This window comes from Palaemon carinicauda, chromosome 42, assembly GCF_036898095.1.
Source record: "Palaemon carinicauda isolate YSFRI2023 chromosome 42, ASM3689809v2, whole genome shotgun sequence".
Taxonomy (NCBI): Eukaryota; Metazoa; Arthropoda; class Malacostraca; order Decapoda; family Palaemonidae; genus Palaemon; species Palaemon carinicauda.
Genome location: NC_090766.1, coordinates 14,668,474 through 14,690,258, shown reverse-complemented (window position 1 = coordinate 14,690,258; position 21,785 = coordinate 14,668,474). Strand labels below are relative to the sequence as shown.

The 21,785-nt window shown below is 36.3% G+C and overlaps 1 protein-coding gene across 4 annotated transcripts; it reads right to left on the bottom strand.

Moving 5' to 3' along the window:
* Positions 1-3,948: 3,948 nt before the first annotated feature.
* Positions 3,949-19,576, bottom strand: eEF5 (eukaryotic translation elongation factor 5). 4 transcript variants are annotated; one of them, XM_068365025.1, is made up of 5 exons: positions 19,419-19,576; positions 9,745-9,866; positions 7,397-7,564; positions 7,141-7,275; positions 3,949-5,668 (listed from the first exon to the last, which is right to left on the bottom strand). In XM_068365025.1, exons 1-5 carry the CDS (start codon positions 19,543-19,545, stop codon positions 5,606-5,608), a joined length of 615 nt encoding a protein of 204 aa, XP_068221126.1. In that variant the 5' UTR covers positions 19,546-19,576; the 3' UTR covers positions 3,949-5,605. The 4 variants fall into 4 exon arrangements, with proteins under 4 accessions (XP_068221126.1, XP_068221128.1, XP_068221129.1 ...); XM_068365027.1 differs by having other exon boundaries at positions 19,367-19,500; XM_068365028.1 differs by lacking the exon at positions 19,419-19,576 and adding an exon at positions 18,871-18,889.
* Positions 19,577-21,785: the final 2,209 nt, after the last annotated feature.

Sequence of the window (21,785 nt, the reverse complement as noted above, 5' to 3'; positions counted from 1 at the left end):
CATGAATAGGGGAGGCAGTAGCATGAATGAGTTGCCAGCCCTGCGAGTCATTTCTAGCAGAGATCTCAAGAGTTAACCTCCCTTAAGGACCAGTAAATAATCTAGAACAAGGAAGCTCTGATCTCGGCTTCTTGGGCCTGGGGATGACATTTCTAGTTCCCTCACACCTTTGGAGTGTAATACGTAGGCTTTTCAAGTCCCTTGACAGGGCTTGGAGGAAGCCCAAATCCGACTCGCCCTGTTCCGTGACCCGAGCCTTACGCCTGCCTGGTGGCGAGCAGTCCAAGTTATAAGCAGGATCTACATACACCTCCAGCCTGAGCCGGGGGTGGTTAAAGTTCTGAGCCTCCAAAGATGTGGGAGCCGACATAGCGACAGCTAGTTGGAATCACCTCTGCCGAATGGGATCGTCAACCACTTTGGACACCAAGGTCTTTGGGAGGTAAGCTGTATCCTTCTACCTCAGGACTTGGGGGCATGAGAGTCTCTCATGGCTGGGAAGACACTAAAGACTATGAAGAAAGCTCCACAGATGCAGTGGAGGGTTCCACAACAGAACGGGAGTGGAGTAGTAGTCTGCCTTGACGGGCAATAGTCCATACAACTTACGAACGACGAGATCTCAAACACTAATGTCTGGGATAATGCATATCTTGGAGGCAGAATGCCTTGCCTTGCCTTGACCTCCAACGTCTATGAGGGATGTTTGCCGTGAAGTCCCAACATCTCCAACACAGGGTCAGGCAGTCTTGCATTCCAGATGCTGTTGGTATCTGGAAACGTGAATATGAATACGGGGGGGGGGGGCTGCAGCTAAGGGTTGACGGGACTGTTGCCCTAGGGAGCAGGACAGGGCAAGCATGAAAGATGACTTGTGATTTGCCACCTAAGGCCAAAGGGAGCAAAAGGGTTCCCTGGAGACACCATTGTTGTCAAAGGAATGGTGACCAGATCACTGAGGTGAACCAATGAAGCCTTAGTCCCAACAGAACAAATCAAGTGGCTACAGCTGCTCTTACACTTTCCGGAATACATGTGGACTTGGGACCCCTTGAAGGTGAAGCAGGATGATTATGCATGAGATGTTATCTTGGGGACGAGTACTTGGTATACACGAGCACATTTAGAAAGAACAAGAGTTGGAGGACTAATCAGAGATTTGCGGGAAGTGGTCTCGGGAATATAGACAAATGTTCGAGCTTATCTTTGACAGGACTCAATGATGCAAATCATCAGTATTTCAAGTTCAAAACTTGCAGAAAATGTATTCATGTTGAACACGCTGACAAGTTTTTTTTTATACTTTAAAATACTTCATGTATACGCAAGATGTTATAATATTGTTAACTGTTCTAAAATATTTAATGTATTACTTTTCATACTTTCTTATTTCTCGCTGGGACTTTATAGGATGCAGTGGTGAGATGGGGTGCCCACTGTGCTATACCTGTTTGCTTCAAAGAGCTAGAACACGCCAGTGATGGGCCACGAGTAAGCTTACAAGCAACATGAAGGGGCTCCGGCTCCTCTCAAGTAAGGACAACCACTAGCATCCAAGCAAGGGTGTCCACCGAAGGTCCCTGTAGGATGGGCAAGCTCTAATGGGGGAGGATGACAATGTCCACATCCAGGAGCAGGGACTGCTAAACTATTACAAATCTGCAGAATCTCGAATGGAGGATGTAAAGGCAGGGGGCAGAGGCTAACCACAGCATTAGCAGATGGAGGCTGCTGGTATGCATCATGCTTCAACACCTAGCCTATACAAGCCGGTCCTTCAAGGGGGAACCCAAAAGTCCCAGGGACAACTCGATCTATGCATGGTGTCAAGGATAAGTTTATAAAATTTAGGCAAGTCAAGCACAGGCATCAAAGGACATACTGCACACAGCCAGGCACCAAGGTTAGATGTCATTACTTCAATGGAGGAAGCAACAGTCTTCCATACCCAAAGGTTACAGGGACATCTCCCAATTGGGGAGTTACAGGGGAAGGAGCTCAGAAATTCTTAATCTTTGCGGCAAAGAACCCCTCATTGCCTACGAGCTGCTCCTGTGGAATGGCACGCCCCGGTAGGACAGCCACTAGCTGCATTCAGCCACCTTTGTGCAGGAGTGTCCTCTGCATGAAGTGCAAAGCTGGTGAGGATCAATTGTGCCCAGACAAATCGGCTAGTTTGCTTCAACAGTCATGCCTGAAAAGAGAAAGTAGTATAGCCGTGAAAAGACGACGGGAGTGCAACGTTAGACATTTGCTCTATCATTGCCAAATGAAAAGTGCTCAAGGTAGAAAGTGTGTAGGTTTCTCCTGGCAACTACCGGAATGTTTTTATGGCCATTACACCAGCTCATACTGAAACCAACCCACATGAAAAAATGGGGATTGTGTTCATGTCAAAATAAAAAAAAAAACCTATTTGCAGTGCAGTAACAGTGGCTGGACTACAGATTGGTATTGATTAATTTTCAAGGGTAATTTATCCACTCAACAATATGCTCTATTAAATTATAACAATATGCTCTATTAAATTATGTGAAATTTGGGTTATAGTACAGGCATTCTAATAAACAACTGCTTAGAAAAAATGCTCTAAGGTGGTGTTTCTCAGTAAGTCTCAATGAGCACAGCATGAACATTTAAAATGTACAAGGTTAGACATGAAAGCCATACTTTCCATTCTGCACGGATGTGCATTTTCTTATGAAACATGTAAATTTTGCAACCATTCAACTACCTATACTTAATAACTCAAGTTGTCTACTTTACATATTTTCATATCAGAAACTTCAGATACCTACTACATATTCATTTCAAAGTCACCTGGCCTTATTCACTACTTACATTACGGTCATAAAATGTACTGGAAATAAGTATTTTTCCTCAACACAACAATAAACCTGGAGCTTTTTAAAGGCAGATAACTATTTCCAAATTACAACCTTGAGGTAGTTTTTAACATTCATAATGTCATTCTATAAATTTAAGTCATGTAGCAAGGGAATTTTTTCTTTAATCTACACCAGAACTTGTGAAATTACCACTGAAGTTGCTTTTCAAGAGCATTTTTCCCCACTCATTGGTCTTACTGTATTTCACTTCAGTAATAGCAAGTTGATTTTACAACACAGGGAAAGAATGAAAAAAATAAACATGAAGGGTTTAGAAATTAACCATTTTATTCCCCTTACTATCGCAGGCATAATGAAAGGTGAGGCACCCCACCAAAAAGGTTTAACTTACCACATACTGTACAAATCCAAAATCATGTTGCAATTCGTTTTTTTTGGTTAACTGATGACATTTCTCCAAATTTGTATAAAAAATAATTCAAAATACAATCAAATGCTTACGGAAAAAAATTCAAACACTGATGATTGCTATTATATACACAACTTACGGGAAAAATTTTCACTGCAAGATAATTTCCTACACTTTTCCGGTGTAAAGACAATATTGGGTAGGTCTGACAAATTCAGTTAATTATCTTGCACAATTTTTGTCCATACACCTAAAATTTATTTTATCAAAGTTTATATTTGCTACTATAAGCCTGCCAAAATTGCTTTTACACTTTCAGAAATCTTGAGCAATTATCATTTACAGTACTATATATATCTATATATATATATATAAAACACTTTACAATACTCATGTACAACATACATGGATATTTCACGCAGTTGAAGCAAGTACCTTTAAAGCAAATAGCCTAACAAATAATTGCCAAACGAACTCATTATATGCAAAATTCCTGAGCATTGAAGAGATAGCCGTGGACAAAATTAAAAAAACCTGCTAAAGCTTATTTTCATTAAAATTAGCAGCTGAAAGGCTGCGAGAGGCAATATTGATTATATTGCTAACTTTTCTGAGCATCTCACACTTCATGATCACTTTATTGTGCAGCCCTAAGACTGGGACCAGCTTGGATGTAAAACTTCTACAGGGTGTGTATTCAAGATGTTTATTTCGTTTGCAGTTCACACTTGGCTGAAGATAATCAGCATTATGATTGCTATATTGAAAGATTTTACAGTTTATCATCATGCACCAACAAATTACAAAATGGGTTGTGATAACTTCACTGCACAAGATTGATTTGTCCAAGACAAACATCAGTACAAAAGTTGTTGAATGACCCATATTACAGCAGTGCATCCCACGAATATTCATTTAACAAACTGAAAAGGTGAGCGTTCTTCCCCAATAGCTGCAGGACTTAAAAAACATTCCAAATTCTATCATGTGCATATATTAAAAGACGCTTCTGAAAAAATCAGCACATGCAAAACTATTGCGTTATATTGCAACGACAGTAAAACAGTTAAAAGGTTTAGCTGTAAAACCAAGAAAACTATGGCTTGTTAAATACAATCCTATGCAAGATTTTAGTTAAGTTTTGAATTAATGTACATGAACGCTCACCTACGGATGTTAGTTAAATTTCAATATTTCCCCCAAAACAATTGTGCTTCTTTTACCAATTAAATATTCAACTTCAAAATCCAACATTAATTTCAACAATAAAACATGGAAAAATTATACTCATCTCAACTTCAAAGTAATAAAACTGATCTACTCCATATACAATTCTATGTGATTTCAAATAAATATTTAATAGAACTAGGCTAAATAGGGCATCACAGATCCCATGTAACAGGTTATCCCAAAAACCTCAAAGACAATTTATTAAAGCCCAACACACCAAAATGCAAGGTATTCTCACATTCTCCCAAGCAATTACTAAATGACCCAATTAACTGAAATAAAAATTATAGTAAAATTAATCTGCCATCCTGGGGAAATCAATGAAAAAAACATCTTTACACTGGAATGGTTGTAAATTTTATTCTAATATTTTGCATATTAATTATGCACAATTAAGTAAAAAAAACAAGAACTAAACGAATATAGAAAAAAAAAAGTTTGACGAGGGCCTAGGAAGTGGCCACTGAAGGATGAATTGTAAAAATGAAAAAGTGAAAGTGAAGGATCTCCCGCACTGAAGCTTGGATCGACTGCACAATCAAACGCCATATAAACATTACCATTTATTCCTTAGTTTCATCACAAAAGAAAACCGAACCAGGGAGGACTAATATTATTATTATTACTGAAGGGTCAAGTAACTCCTCGTGGCAAGGACCCTCCTCAAAGCAAATATACAGTTTAGTGGCTGGAACTTCACTCAAGTTATTGTCCAATGGGACATGCATATACGTTTATGTATACAGTATGTATAACACTGATGGCTCCCTTCTGCCACAAAGGAAAAAAAAAAAGCAGGGAAAAAAGAAAAAAACTAGTTTGGTTCTCTTATATATTAGATGGATACAACAGAATACAAATGGTTACCATGGCGACATGAACCAAAGATGACATTCTGGCAGACAAATAGACTTCTGCCTTTTATTACAATTACGCTAAGTGTTCCCTCTCCATGGCACCCAGAACTCTGTTGCACAATAATCACAGTTTTCAACCATTAACCCCGTACGTTCTAATACGAAAAAAATATATTTGTATATTTTTTCAAGAGAAATGGTTGTCCTGAAGGTGGTGATAATGATGGTGTAGTAGTAGCAATGGAAGGATTGTTAAGAATTTACTTCATGTTTGGCTTAGTAGCAACTACCATTTCCTGACCCATAGCGGCGAGTACTGTCAACTGGAAAAAAAAGATGGGACAAATTGTAAATGGAAAACTTCAAAATGTGAAAACATACTACTAATAAAGGTTTAAAAAATTGAAGGCTTTGAAACACATTGCTGATTTCCAGAAATACTATGCAATTAAACTGTCAATTCAAGGATAAATATAATTGCTTTCACATTATGAAGATTAAAAAAATGGACTACTACACAGGGCTACAATTACACTATACGGACACAGAAAATTACTAAACATCTTTTAGGCTAAACAAAGAAATGGAGAGAACTATATGTTACCTCAAAATCTAGAAAAGTAACCCTTCTAACAGAACGGACACTGACCCAGAAAATTACTAAACATCTTTTAGGCTAAACAAACCAACATTTAGAGAAACTAAGTTACCCCAAAATCTAAAAACGTAACCCTTCTAACAGAACGGACCTAATTTTCCATTGACAAATAAATAGGCCAGGGCAAGTAACTGACCACATTTGACAAGCTTTTGACCTTCTAGAACAAAATCTAAAAAATTATTTTCCTATAGATTAGATACTCTAGATAATCAGTATAAGGAAAAAATATCACTAATTACTAATAAGAATTTTACCTCATCTGCCAATAGCTGTCAACAATCGGTTAAAACTCTCTTCCAGCTATTGAGCAATCATATTAAACCCATTTTGGTCTAAATTTCTCAAGGATAAGCATAAGAGATGTTACTCGAGAACGTTTGTAAAATCCACTTTCATTATGTCACAGAGTCTACAATGAATGACCTCATTATGTCACAGAGTCTACAATGAATGACCTATGTTCAAATATAACTACTGTATAGTATAACTTTAGAAAACTAAATTCCTAATCTTGTAATAATTTCATGTCAAGATGCAAGTCATATTCACAAGGAAATATTCTCATGGCTACACTATCAGAAATATTTTTAAAACCATACATGGCTGTGGCTACTCTCATCCTCTACGGATTCAAAAACGCACTTAGGCGTCATGTACTATATAGAAAACGTACTTGGCTTCACCGGAATTTCAAGCTTCATTTTACCTTTATTCCTTTTGTTGGTTATATTAAAAAACATCACCATGAGTAGGTCGTTACATGACATCACTACTTTCTGACCGAAATTCTCAAGCCCAACAGGATTTTTGTCATTAGAGGGTTAAACTTTTCCCTAAAACTATAATTAGGGAAATCTCACAAAAAAGCTGATCTACTACAGAAAATACTAAATATCCCTTGTTGATAGTATAAAATGTCTAACCAATAACCCATAAACTACAAGTTGCAAAAGATAATTCAAGTTGTACCAACTATACAACATTATCCGTTAGAACTTCCCTCATGCCCTAATGAATAAACACCAATAAATGGACAATAACCATATACTCAAATTCACGAAGACAAACTAATCGAAAACATGAGACTTACAGGTAAAATTCTACATTAAAAGTAAAAAATAGATCATAACTTACAAGAAGGTCCTCATTACTCTCGAATTTATTCCTGATTTCTGTGCCCAAATCTCCTTCTGGAATTTTAATATCGTCACGGAGTTCGCCTGATTCCATCATGAGTGAGAGGAAGCCATCATCAGAGATATCAATCAACTGAAAGGAAAAAGTTTTTTTAGTACGAATTTCATAGCTGCCATTAAAGTGTCATTTTATAAACAGGTCTCACAGCATTTAAGAATATAAAAAAATCAAATGATCTAGCCAAGAACTTTACCTGGTAGTCTGCACGTTTCACCACAGGCACGTCCATGTTGTGGGTAGAGGGACAAATATCTTCATATTTCTTGCCTGTGAAAAGATCTATTCCGATCAAATGCACCTTAGCGTGACCGTGTTTACCGGTTTTGCTGGTGGACATTTCCACTATCTTGCAAGCACGATTCTGGAATATTGAAAAACAAATATCAGGTGGATTGAAATCAGTTAAAGTTTAACTTATAGTAACTTCATGCTATACACCATTGTTCGGTTACAGAAACTACAACAGAGTTGAATGTACAATACTCTTAAATGCTTAAAATGATTATAAACTAACCTACACAAAATGTGGCAAAAGAAAACTGCCAACACACAATAAGGGGGGGACAATAAAGCCCACTTTAAATTTTAAAAAATCAAGATAAAAATTCATAATAGATAATGAAATACTTTCTACTGAACATATGCTTAACACAAACTCTGAATCCAATAAATGTCTAGACAGTTTTCTGACCAAAAAAATTGTCTTAAAAGACTGCATTCAAGACAAGTCTTACTATTAGGTGTCAACCTTGTATGAACAATATGACATCTTGCTAAAATTATTTGTTAGGGGTTTTTACCTTTTAGCCCGATTAGTACAGGGAAAAAATTATTTCTATTACTTTGATTAATTATTAGGTTCTCTTGCCTTTTGGCCTGTGATTCCCACAGGGAAAATTAATTTATTACTTTCAAATTAATTATCTTAGTTGATCAATTTGTTGCTATAAATAGCTATAAGATGGTTACACAATCCTGAATAAGGAGTTTAGTATCAATTTGTGGTGAATTTATTGTAACTTAGCAGCGGGTTGTGCTTCCAAAAACTTTGACGTCCTGGAATTCAGCAACTCTCTACCTACCTCTTAATAGATATTTGCAAAGTAACTCTTAAGATGTAATACCAGTTGGTTCTGTGTGTGTAAATCTTGTATGACTTCTACAGTACTTCTTGATTCAGATTAAATAAATTTTCAGGGCTTCTCTCATCTCTTGACACATTTTTTTTCAAAGATTAAGCCAAGATTAAATAAACAAAATGGTTTGGACAATTAACGGTTAGTATATTTGCTTAAAGGTCAGAGTACAATCTCATTTTTCCTTTGCCTATATATACACCAAATATTCTGGCACATTCTCCTCTTCTCTAACACCTGTCAACACTGAGATTACCAAACAATTCTTCTTCATTCAAGGGTTAACTACTGCAATGTAATTGTTCAGTGGCTACTTTCCTCCTGGTAAGGAAGGAAGAGACTTTAGCTATGGTAAGCAGCTCTTCAATGAGGACCACTCCAAATTAAAACAATTGTTCTCTAGTCTTAGGTAGTGTCCTAACCTCTGTACCTTGATCTTCCACCTTTTTGGATTAGAGTTCTTGCTTGAGGGTACACTCAGGGATGCTGTTCTATCTTATTTCTCTTTCTCTTCCTATTTGGAAGATTTTATGGAGTATATAAAGATCCAATTCAATATTGTTACTATTCTTAAATATCTTATTGATTGTTTCATTACTGCTCTTGGAGTTTGTAAATTCTTTCCTCACTGGGCATTTTTCCCTGTTGGAACACTTGGGCTTACAGCATCTTGCTTTTCTGACTAAGATAACAGCAAGGCTTTTAATTATAATAATAAATAATTAAGAAATGCAGTCAAGGTTGAAAGATTTTAAACATATTTAGAGTGGAATGTCTTTCCCGCATAAATTTTCAACGTGAATTGCTTGTCTTTAGATGGATTGAGACATCAAAATCATTAAAACTGCACATGGTTTCAATATTGCCCCCAACATCCGAGAGTAGCCACAATAGGATAAATAACGCCACTAATGATAAAATTAAAATTCTAAGTATTCTGGCTTGGGTTTTCAAATGACTACAGAAAAAAAGATCTCACGCCATGCAAAATCTCACAAATTTAACCCTTTAACCCCCAGGCTATTTGGAAATTTCCAACCCTTAACCCCCAGGGGTTATTTTTTTCCCAGCACATTTTGCAGTATATTTTTTATAAATTGCTTCAACAGCCTTAATTTTTGTCATAGAGAGGTCAGGTTGGTCTCATTCTCTTGGGAATTGCCTGAATTTTTTTCAAAAAAAATTATCAAAAATATGAAAAAAAATTTTTTATAGCATTTGTTTGCAAGGACGTACCGGTACGTCCATGGGGGTAAAGGGATGGCTTTTGTGAAACGTACCAGTACGTCCTTTGGGGGTAAAAGGGTTAATATATTTGTACATTAAAATATGGCACAAGCCAGATTTTTACAAGTAATGCTTGGTGTTCTCCAAGGATTATAAAGACAATTGCACGCATGCTCACCTTGATGACAACATGTCCATTTTTGCGGAGGGAGGAGCACTGTGCTGGGTAAACGTTTGATGCACCAGCATCACCACCATCAAAATCGGCTTGCAGCTCCTCAGACATAGTTGCTTTTTGGTCTGAAATAAATAAAAAAAAATAAGTTAATCAGAACTGTTTAGTGTACTTTATAAAATACAAAAATTTTCCTGCACATTTTTTTTGAAATATAGGGGAAAAACAAAAACAAAAGGTAGGAGCCCCAAAATCATGAAATCCTCCTCAAATAGAAAAAAAGGACAATTGCTGGTACAAACCCAATTTTCTAACCTAACAATTTCCCAAAAACAATTACTTATCCAAGAAGGGGTTTATAAGTATGCAAACAAATATCTCGGCAGTTATCCACAACTCATTAAAACCTTTACGATAAGTAGTCTCATGAGAAAACTATGATGTTTGCTGATAGAACTCTCTAACACAGCAATACCGTACACCCCCAAGGGGTATCGAACTTGTGATCAGACATCATGACTAATGTAATTCATAAATATCTAAAATATCAATAACATAAGTACCAAACTACAATGCTTCAACAGATTGTAAACGTGATAGTGAAATGTCACGAGATAAAGACAGAGATGAATGTGCCGTCACGGGAGGGGGGATTAAATTATTTCATTAGGTGGATGAGAAAAGGAAGGCTACGCCTGGACACACTAGATAGTAAATGACATGCCGGATACACAACAGAAGAGGTGTCTGATAGGAAACCGCTACCCGATACACAATCAGGTATCAACAAGATGACGACAACCAAGATTTCACATAAGAAAAAGAAAACTAAAATGAACTGTTATAGGATTATACTAAAATAACCTGGTGCCAAATATAACCCATTTGCAAGCTATAACTACCTACACGTAAAGGAAAAAAATTGGGTTGCAAGAAATTGTGAACAGCCAAATTGAGGCTCAAACTCGAGGTCAAGAAGTAACAGGTAGAAGGTAACAAATAAATTCTTAGGCTGATCAAATATGAAGAAGAATGACTACAGTTACTTTTAAACAGCCACAACGATGTTGCTATTATCTGTAAAAATAAGATATCCATTGAGATAGAATTGGACATCAATGCAGCAGAAATAAGATCACTCATCAAGAATCCAAACAGTTACCATGGTCTGGAGTGGAGTAGGGAGACACATATTGCAAACCAGCTATTGGTGTCCCAAAGATGGTAACAAAGGTTTGAGAACCTGATTGGATATGATGCAAATAGACGAGAACCATTACTGTCTGAAAATACAGTCGCAGGACAGGTGGGCTACGGGTTTAAACCAAAGAGAATTCTCAAGCTACCAGAATCTGACAAAACAAAAGAGCCAATGTATGAATGTTATTTCAAATGCATCAATAGGAGGAATTTGTCATAGTACAAAACATTAAATCCCTTGAGCCATTTAGTAACAGTACTGTCCTCCAAAGATAATCATACAAAACAGTAAAAGCTGTAATAAATGATGCTACAAACTTTACTATCGTTTATATTAAAGGTAACTGCTAAGGAGGAAAAGGACAAAATCAAAAGCTTAGAATTTCAAATGCAAATCAAAATACAATAAGCCAGGTACCTTTGAATTACATGAAAGAACAGCCTGCAGCCATAAAGTGAGAAATCCAAATGTTGTGCAGAGAATCATTGGTTTTACGGGGGATACAAAGCCACTCGCAAAAATTTAATCCTGCTGCTTCCATTACGAAGCACCTAATCTTGAAAAATTTGACCTTGCGTTTCAATTCTTTATCCCTTTTCCAAACAATATGGGTCATTGATAATATTTCCAAAAGGCTCGCCAGCATATATCTGCTAATTTTCAACTATTTTGCTTTCTGTAGTTTTAAATTTTTTTAAATGAATGAACTATTTGAAGTTCTCTGGCATCCTGATACTTTTAAAACATTCATAGAAACATAATGGGGCATAAAATGGTTGGCTATAGCAAGCCCACAAGAAAGAGAAAGCTAGGGACTCCACCTTCAAAGAAAGAAAAAAGAGAAAGTAAGGGACCTCCATACACACCAACTATTACAGGTAAAGGAAAGTTGATAATCAATTCTGTACTACTGTATAAAGATTTAATTTATGTAATAAAGCAAAAATACTTTCCAAGGACATCTATTGGCTGGTTTTAAATAACTAATCCCAATGGCCTTCTGAATCGCATCACTCAGATCTCGAGGATTTCACTGTACCCAATAGAAAAGTTAACACTTTCTGGTGCAGTCTCCAACAATGCTTATTATTGCAGATAATTGGTTGGATTATATAAATTAACTTTCCAGATGTAGCAAGAATTATGACATTTACTGAATGTCATAGGGTTGGACACTGGAATTGAAGACCTTCAAATAACTAACATATGAATTCTTTTAAAACCAAGCAGAGAGATTTGGATTGAACATACCAAGGAAAGAGAAAGCTTTACAAACCTTCCAGTACAAAATCTGGAAGAAAAAATGTGCAAAACAAATCACCTCTAAATAACGTTCAAACACATGAACATTATCACTTAAGTGAAAATGTATTGTAGCTTTCGCCGCCTACATTGCACAGAGCAAAGAGGCAGGATAGGCTACAAAGTTTATCTTCCAACAAGTTGGCAAAGATGTAACCAATAACATTACATCTCTCGATTAGTTGGATACTTTCCATAAAAAAAGGTTATACAGGACATCAATCTCAAATAATATTCCTCACTTTCCATTCTAAATATGTAATTAAGAATGGAGTCTTAACTCTCAAGTCCAGACATAGCCATCAATCCATCCTCTTCAACAAACAGAAAATAAGTCAATTACTTTGAGCACGTAAATAAATACTCCAGACATCTTGGGCTCATCCCAGTGTACAAGTATACCACAAAATGCCTTAAAATTGATAACAATTTACCATCAAACTAAGAATATTGTGATTCACTAAATCTTTCAGCCACCCACTACTATTATTTGTTTGAAAAGTTAAATGTCGTCGTTACTGGCTATTACCAGCATGTGAGAAAAGGCAGAATAAGCTACAAAGATCATCTTCCAGCAACTACATCACCGAGATTAACAACTTCACCGTAAATACACACTCCCTAACAACAGTAATGTCACTTGACATAAGCCACATTTTTTTTTTCAAGCCAGTCAATACAGTATTTGAAAAATGCGATACGACACCTAAATCGCCATTTAACAAACACTCCATTCCCATCTACCTGTAGAAGACATAACTCACAAATACAAGAGCGCCATCTATTATTAAGCTTTTGTTTGAAAAATCATAAAATATAATCAAGGTATTGCTCTAATTGTAAAAACTTGTCTTGGAGTTTTTGCCACCTACATTGCATCCAAAGCAAAGAGGCAGGATAGACTAGAAAGTTCATCTTCCAACAATTTAGCAAAGATGTAACCCATAAAATTACATCTCTCGATTTGTTGGATTAAATTTTCCTAGAGTAAAAGCTTCTGGACCCACTAGCTTTGTCTAGAAGGAGCCAATTGTTGTTAACCCAACATATCACCTATCCTGTATCCTTGTTACGGCTATCATGATTTTAGGTCTGATGTGCTTTACTATTAATCTTATTGCTCTTCTGTTCTGGTTAGTTTACATAGGGAATTGTCATATTTCCTATATGAAAAATCTATCTAATAGGGTAATCACGGACAAAATAGCCCTAAATGACCAAAACACGATGAGGTAACCTGTTTAAGCTTGCGAGGTTGGGAAATACCTGTACATTTGGGACTCGTTAATCGCGGTCTCATATGTGCACGTCATCCGCGTAGGTCAATACTTTAGGTTGGCAATAGTTGGCTCCAGGAGCCAACTAGAGTTGTGGTCGACTAAATTCGTTAATTCGTCCAAGGGGACATTTCCAACTTTGCTAATATGCCTCCAAGATGAAGACAATAGCAACAGATGAGTGAACCTACGAACTTTTCCCTTCAAGATGTAATGCATTACAGTATATGCATTCAAGGGAAAATTGCAAATTAACATATACAACCAGCTGTCAAATAACAGCTGCAATGCTACTGAATACAAGACCTTAACAAGTACCCCCAAGGATAAACAAAAACATTCTAAAATTAACAAAGTGACAGCAATCTGCAAATGAGCAAAACTCGCAAGATTAAATAACAAAACCCAACCTTGAAACTCAAAAAGGCTTGAAAAGCGCTTAGTGTTGCCACCACAAATTTAAAAGAATACACAATCTCCCCACTTTCAAGATCTCACAACCATCACAAAATGCACACAAACAGTACAAGAATTAAATTCATGAAGTAAAGGACATCATGTGAACTTTACCTACAAGTATCGTAACTAAGGCAATACATTTAACCAACAGTTCCCTGAAGCACTACAACTACCAAAAAAGGTTAAAAACGGCAAGTCTCGCAATCACAGTTGATATAACTTTTTTTTTAACCAAGCATAGTTTGAGGAACACACAATATGGGCACTAAGATATCTTAAAAGGATTTAATGTGGGGTTGCATGCCAATTAATCAGCCAATCGCCTTTAAATCTAAAGTTTGGGCCTCAGTTGCGTATAGAGCCTGTAGAATTAGCCATCGTCATATTGAATTCGTAGTCAGTGTGATAAAACGTTTTTCAGCCGCGCATGACATTTGTCTATTTCCCAACTAGAACTGATGGCCTATAATCATATGTAAACAAAGCATCAACAAACCAAGAGAAAAACATAACCCCACCATGTAGGTGGTGTAAAAGACCATTCATTAAAATAAAAAAAAAAAAATATATTCAAGAAGTTCACCCCTTTTATTACATAATTGGAGTTCTAACTGAAGAGTGCACAACCATAAATCAATCCCTGGTCCGCACATGAAAATCAGGTGCTGCCAATTTCCTAATGCTTGGCAAATAGCCCCACGATGTTTGCTTCCGTAAACACCTGGGTTATTATTTTACAGTACTACATACGACTTATAATTAAGATGGTTTGGTGACCAGCATCTCAAATCATCTGGTGTTTGCAGAGATTTAAGGTGAAGTTAGGTTAGGTGGCGGTACCTTAGGTCAATATATTTCTTGATTTCCCAAGTAATATATATGGACATTATAAAGGAAACATTAGGTTATCTTTTATGTGCAGCTGCAGCATTTCCAGGAAAAGTTACATGGATGTTTGCATTTTGGAATGACCAAGTATCAATGTTAATCAGAAATTTTAAACATTTACAGCAACATCAACCATTAACCAACAACACAGGCGATGTTCATTAAAGAGAACGACACCACAGCTTGGATTTGTTACATGATATTAGTCAACCTACATTGCTCATTCTCGCCTAGTACTGTAACAGCAAATGGTACAGGTGCTGCTAAAAAAAAATAAACAATTCTGACAGAATAAAAACCAATCATCACACATCAAGGCCTCGACTCCATTTTTCATTCACTACCCATCACTTGCAATTAAAGAATTTTTCATAAAAGATGGAAAAATAGATACCCAAATTACGTTAGACAATATATTGATATTCATTAGCACAAAATTCTCTCCATAATACAGTTACTTATGCCTTCTAGCAGTTGGGGTAATATATTTGGTGAATCTACTGTAGCGGCAGCAACAGTATAATGTACGAAATGACTTCTTTCCCTTAGAACGTGTAATCAGGTTGTATTGTACCACTAACATTCAAGATCTTCATAAATAACTAACAAATGCCGAATTGTATTATAACCAAGCATGACAAAAAATTAAAAATTGAAAACTAAAAACCAATTAACAGACCCTTCCCTTGCTTAGAAAACCTAATAACCCTTCAGCCGCATGAGCATTATCCTGTAGTTTTTGCCACCTACACAATAAAGAACAGGTAGGATAAGCTACAGAGTTCATCCAATGATACAACTAGCATTACATGACTCAGTTATTTCCTCAAATAAGTAATCTAGGGACACAAAGGAAATATTATTAACCATTAATCCACCCTACACATATAATTGAAAATGGCCCTCAGGAAGGCATTAATGAAATCCATCTTAAACTGCTAACGAGAAGCTAAAATTTCTATTCTGGCAACCTGTTGAAATGCCAAAAATTTCTTCGTGTTCACAAGAAAGCTGAATGCTGTTAAAGCCAAAGCCAATGGTTAAAACTTCATGTGAGACTACAATTTTACACAATACAGCTTCCCAACTATACGTGTAAAACATATCTTGAGAAATACAATCACCACTGGTTAATAAACTATAAACACACCTGGGAACTTTTGATATACTTTAAAACTTGAATATATAGCACAGATATAGCTAATAAAAACATGGATTGCTATTTGAAAATCTTTGTCTTGCAGTTTTTGCCACCTACACTGCATTCAGAGCAGAGAGGCAGGATAGACTACAAAGTTCATCTTCCAACAACTTAAAGAGGTAACTACAAAAATTACATCTCTCGATTAGTTGGAAATGTTTCCCTATACAGTATAACAACCCCCAGACAACTACATTATCAACATCAGATTCACACCCTAAAATTTTACCCCTAAATATACAGTAATGTGAAAATTTAAACCAACAACTACATTAAAAACTTGAATAAAATACTTAAAATTCAAATTACGGCCCAAAATAGAACCAAACACCATACAAATAATTCAAGACCAAATGAAAATAATACACGATAAGAATTCTATTTTCTCACAGCCTGGTGGTCTGGAGATGTACATAATACTTCATGTAGTGCTGTCCAACATGCAACAAGATGAACTCTTGACAACAAATGCACTCAGTAAATAGGAGCAATGGGGAGTATGCTGATAGCTCAGGGAGCCTTTGTATATCAGCGGCCAGATCCTTATGCATTGAATAAAAATGGACCTAAACTTTCCCCCCCTCTAACCTACAAGCCATGTCCTTACCTACATAGCTAACAGGGGGACTGACGGCCCACCTTACACTGCTGTATTCCAAGCCACTATCATATATACACCCCCCCCCTCAGTATAACATTTCTAAATCATATCGGTCAAGTATGAAACTTTTTTCTAAAATTCCCAGGTTTCATTTCAAAACACTCAAAAATAATTACCCATAGTTCCTAGAATTTGCCGTAGATGACGTTTCGATCTCTTTAGCGATCCAAACTTGGGCAATCACTGAAAGGCATAACTTGTGCAATCATAAGACAGTAAAAAAATTTTAGCTGGGTGATGGGAGGATCAAGAAAGTGTCCAAGTTCTTAAACTACACTATGTAAAGATGACAACATATACCTCAGCGCGACCTATTCCAACCTTCTCGAGTTTCCTTTGATAGCTTGAAAAATACAATTATGGTTTACCCTTTACCCGTGGTGAATGTATAAACCATTCGTTTACCAATTTTGCAGCAAGTACAAAAAAATAAGAACACTTCCTATTATGGTGTCATCGCACACCGAGTAAAAAATTACTTCTGATACGAATATCAATCAATTATATTACGAATATCAATCAATTATATTACGAATATCAATCAATTATATTACGAATATCAATCAATTATATTACCAATTAACTAATCCTAATTAACTTCCTGGTCTTTCCTCAGTCGTAGCTCACTTCCCTCACAAAAACACTCGATACTCGCCTGTTCTGACGAGTGGTATGAAAGCTACTTTAGCCGAGCGGTCGAGTATTTTGACAAGACAAAAATTCAGTGACCAACTCCCTATACACTAAATACAATATTCTGTGAACAAGGTTCAAAGAGAGGGAGAAAAATTAAATGGCAAAAACACATTTCGTTCTGAACAAATGGCTTATCAAATCGATTTCAATAAGTTTATTTTGAATGATTTAAAATCTACAATACACAACCATACCCTTTACTTATACATTTCCATTTATCAAGCGGTGAAAAAAAATATAATGGGACAACTTCAATGCTTTCCAAAGCCAGTCAAACCAATGATTGGGGTTGTTAGAAACAAAAATAATATAATTTGATAAAACATTTAGGGGACAAACTCCAACTGAAATGTCTCATTACTTATGCTGATAATAGCCTACAATATAACTCCCTAGCAACAAAATGGCTACCAAATCCTAATTCACATTTTGGGGCATCTTTAAGAGCACTAACAATGGTAACCCTTGAAACACTGTTCATCCCTTAAAGAGCTAAATACCTATTTCAGAGGCATCTTTCCCGACATTCTTAGCCACTTCTAGGATAATGCATTCCTTGTCCATCACAGAGGTATTTGAACTACGCGTGGAAAGTTAAACCTTTACCTAAAGAGCAAAATAAGTTACCCAAAGTAAATAACCCGATCGGTACTATGGTATTTGCGAGTAACCAAAGTATTCAATCAACAAAGTTACATGACTATTGACCAAATTAGTCCTGAGGAGCACCTAAAGAATCCAATGTCTTGCATTTATGAGGTGGGAACCTCAAGTCCTTCAAAATAATTACAATTCACAAGGGGCTGGTACTCAAAACAACAACAGGTCTCCTAGCTTTCAATTAAGACAAACCTTAATATTATCAATACTTGCCAAGCTACAACCCTAGTTTGAAAAGCAGGATGCTACAAGACCAGGGGCTCCAACAGGGAGAAAAAAAAAAAAAAAAAAAAAAAAGAGCCAGGTTAGGGATCCACTATTGTAGCCTAAAATTGAAGTTTACCCTGCGCCTGGAAGTTCTACACCTAGTTTATATTCTACCACAACCACTCGAGTCAAGAGGTATCACGCATGAAAAGGTGGCTGCCTTGCACATGCTACTAATTCCAGCATAGGAAATGCTGGTTAGGGTCAATAGCCCTCTTCGCCTCACCTAATTCCACGGTAGGAAGATATCACCAATGCGCTTCAGCAGTTTAATAAATACTGTTCATTGATTAACCTTTGTTCAATCCCCACAACGGTAAATGTATGATTCGACTAAAACTAGTGTTCCGGCAAAACAATGGGCAGCTGCATGACACATCCATGCAAAAATAGCTCCCCCAACAACAACGTGGACCTCTTTGACAAAGGCAAGAGCCGTCCATTGACAATTCCTAACCTCTCAAAACTTTCCTCGGTTCACCAAGTGAATGAAAATTCCTACAATTCTGATATTTACCAAAAGTTTGCGACGCTGCTACACTTAACGCAAAGGAGCCAAGTGGTAAAAGAGAAAGTAGCAGAGTTTTCGGGTAGTAGTATTTTGTTTCGTACGGCCGGCAATCCTATGCACTTTCGAGAGAAGAAAAAAAAAAACGTCTTCCATGTTGCGGTTCACCTACGAAATATCGTACACCCAAACAAAACAATGGATCGGGGACCCCCTTTTCTCATAAAATGTATTTACTAACGTTCTACTATCTGGTAAACTGCTTAAGGAAGACACTGCTGTTGGCCCAAGACGCAGCACCACCGAAAAAGACGTGAAATATTCACAATATGGCGCCGGCCAGGTTATTGTCATTGGGGGGAAGTGACGGAGTTTTGTGGTGGTGTTTTGGACCAACCTGAAAGAATTCGCCAGTCGCAAAGGGCACAGACTCAAAGGCGACACTTTAACGGAGACGCGACGGCATACATCACAAATCAGAAGAACGTATGTTTAAAACACTCACTCGAAAGACGTCAAAAAGGGGTGAAAAGAAGCTGAAGGGAAGGTCAACTCACACGTGTGTTGCCAGGGCGAGGCTGCAGAGAGCGAGAGAGGGCGCGCGCACTCGACACCCGCCAACCACCAAATATGGCCGACAAAATAAAACTGAAGAGCGCTTTGCGTCTTCTTACACCTACACATTATTTCTCTAATAAAGTTTTAACTTGGGGTTTGTATCTATTAGAAACATACTAAAAATTATCTCATCAATATTATAATAACTACATCCCAAGATATGACTCGAATTGTTGTTTTAAAATATGTCAACATGGTGCTGTTTTGTGTGTACATCACACCTACAGGCCTGCGAAATTGTTTTAAAATTACCGTTTTCTATCCAAACCAAGTAAACTAATAATTTTGAAACTGATTCTTCAGCAGATAATCAAATACTGCTATTTTACGGGAATATTGAATTAAACTATTCACTTTATTTATCAAAATTGCGGAAGAAAAAAAACTTCCAAATAACAGGACGGTTTTGCATTCTTTAAAATTCATGATGGTGTGCAAAGAATGTGCAGACTAGCTAGTAATCGAATCTTAAGATGTGAGTTCAGTTTTGTCAAGCATTGTGGAACCCTTAAAACTTATTTATCGTTTGCCACAGTCTTACAGTTATTACAACTATAATAATTGCACTGGCAACTTAAAAATTATTATAATAGGGCAAATGCTTGTTTTGTGTGGATATGAAGTTTATACATAACATTTAAATAAGTACTAAGTGCTTCAAATTTACATTTTATTATGTTGTATATAAGTACTATTACCATGGGAACGACCCCTAGGGTTATATAATCTTGACAACAACATTAACGAACTTTGTTTTCGATGGTATTTGACATATAGACATTGAAATAATGCATAATTAATCATGGAAATTAACTATTTTTATCCTTAGATCGCCATCAACTTTCAACTTTTAACATAGTCTCTTTTGTAAACGGAAGTCGTTAGACTGGGGAGCTGCAATGCCTGCAAACGCTTTGAATAAAAGTTAGCAATGCTGGAAAGGGAGTTGGGTCTGGAAATGCCTTCTCTCTCTCTCTCTCTCTCTCTCTCTCTCTCTCTCTCTCTCTCTCTCTCTCTCTCTCTCTCTCTCTCTCTCTCTCTCTCTCTCTCATATATATATATATATATATATATATATATATATATATATATATATATATATATATATATATATATATATATATATATATATATATATATATATATATCTCAACAAAACTATTATACTACACAGGATGGCTTCAAAGAAACAACGCATCAGTCACAGCGACATTCATCCTACAATCACTGAATGATTGTAGTAAGGCACACTTCGTAAACGACTCCCTCTCACTCTATATATATATATATATATATATATATATATATATATATATATATATATATATATATATATATATATATATATATATATATATATATATCATTAGCTGCATGTGTGTTCAAAATTAAACTACTTCTCTAGGAAATGATTCAAGATAAAAACAATACAAAAGTCACCAATATTTCAAACTTTTCAACTGTCAAACAAAGAATCCTTTGTGTAGTAAAACATCTTCAAAATTAGTAACTTCTCAATATCTTTTACAATAATCAGAGTGATCCAACTATTGGCCATCGGGCTTCTTTGAAACTGAAAGATATAAAAAGCACTACAAATACTTCTTCTTTTCATTGTAGATGAGAACAGGTCGACCGTCGACAGATATAAGTGACACCAGCTAGTTACTCGTATTCACCTGTACTGGAGACGAGGATTTCATGGTACATGAAAAGATGTTTATGATGAAGTCTTTGGGTGGTTATTATGATGCATGTGAGTCAGTTATCAATATGGATGATTTGTAAAGTACTCTTGCATTGTAACAAAGGGAGCAATAGCTTTGCCTGGCAGTAGTGTGAGACTGGTTAGTTTACTGAAGGAAAATGCAGATGATTATATCACACTGCATTTCATTATCCACCAAGAAGCATTATGTTGCAAGGTATTACAGGTGAGTGATGGTATGCAGAGAGTGGCCAGGATAAGGAATTTAAATCAGAGGTGGTAATAAGGCAAAGCGAAACAGAAAATTTATATCTTTCCTTGAAGAAGTGAATTCAGAATTCAGAATTTTTCCAGGTGGCTAGTGCTAGAAAAACGCAAAAGATTCATTTATTTATTCATTTATTTATTTTTCTTTTTTTGCTCTTCGGAAAGATATTCTTTCTTGTCTTCAAAATGAACAGTTTGGCAATATAGAATTGTACGAAACACAGATACTCAATAAGGACTATTTGCTCTCTCGCATTTCTCACAGACATAACCACCCACTTTGTACTTAAAATATGCTTGGAAAACAAGCAATAAAATGTTTCTGAACTGG

What these genes read in the sequence shown, in the direction of transcription:
- eEF5 (XM_068365025.1), bottom strand. Translation starts at nt 19,545, where the DNA reads ATGTGTAGGTGTAAGAAGACGCAAAGCGCTCTTCAGTTTTATTTTGTC. An exon ending in CTCGCCCTGGCAACACACGT is followed by an intron (nt 9,867 to 19,418) that starts GTGAGTTGACCT and finishes TATTTATTTCAG; the next exon opens with ACCAAAAAGCAACTATGTCT. An exon ending in TGAAACGTGCAGACTACCAG is followed by an intron (nt 7,276 to 7,396) that starts GTAAAGTTCTTG and finishes TTTTCCTTTCAG; the next exon opens with TTGATTGATATCTCTGATGA.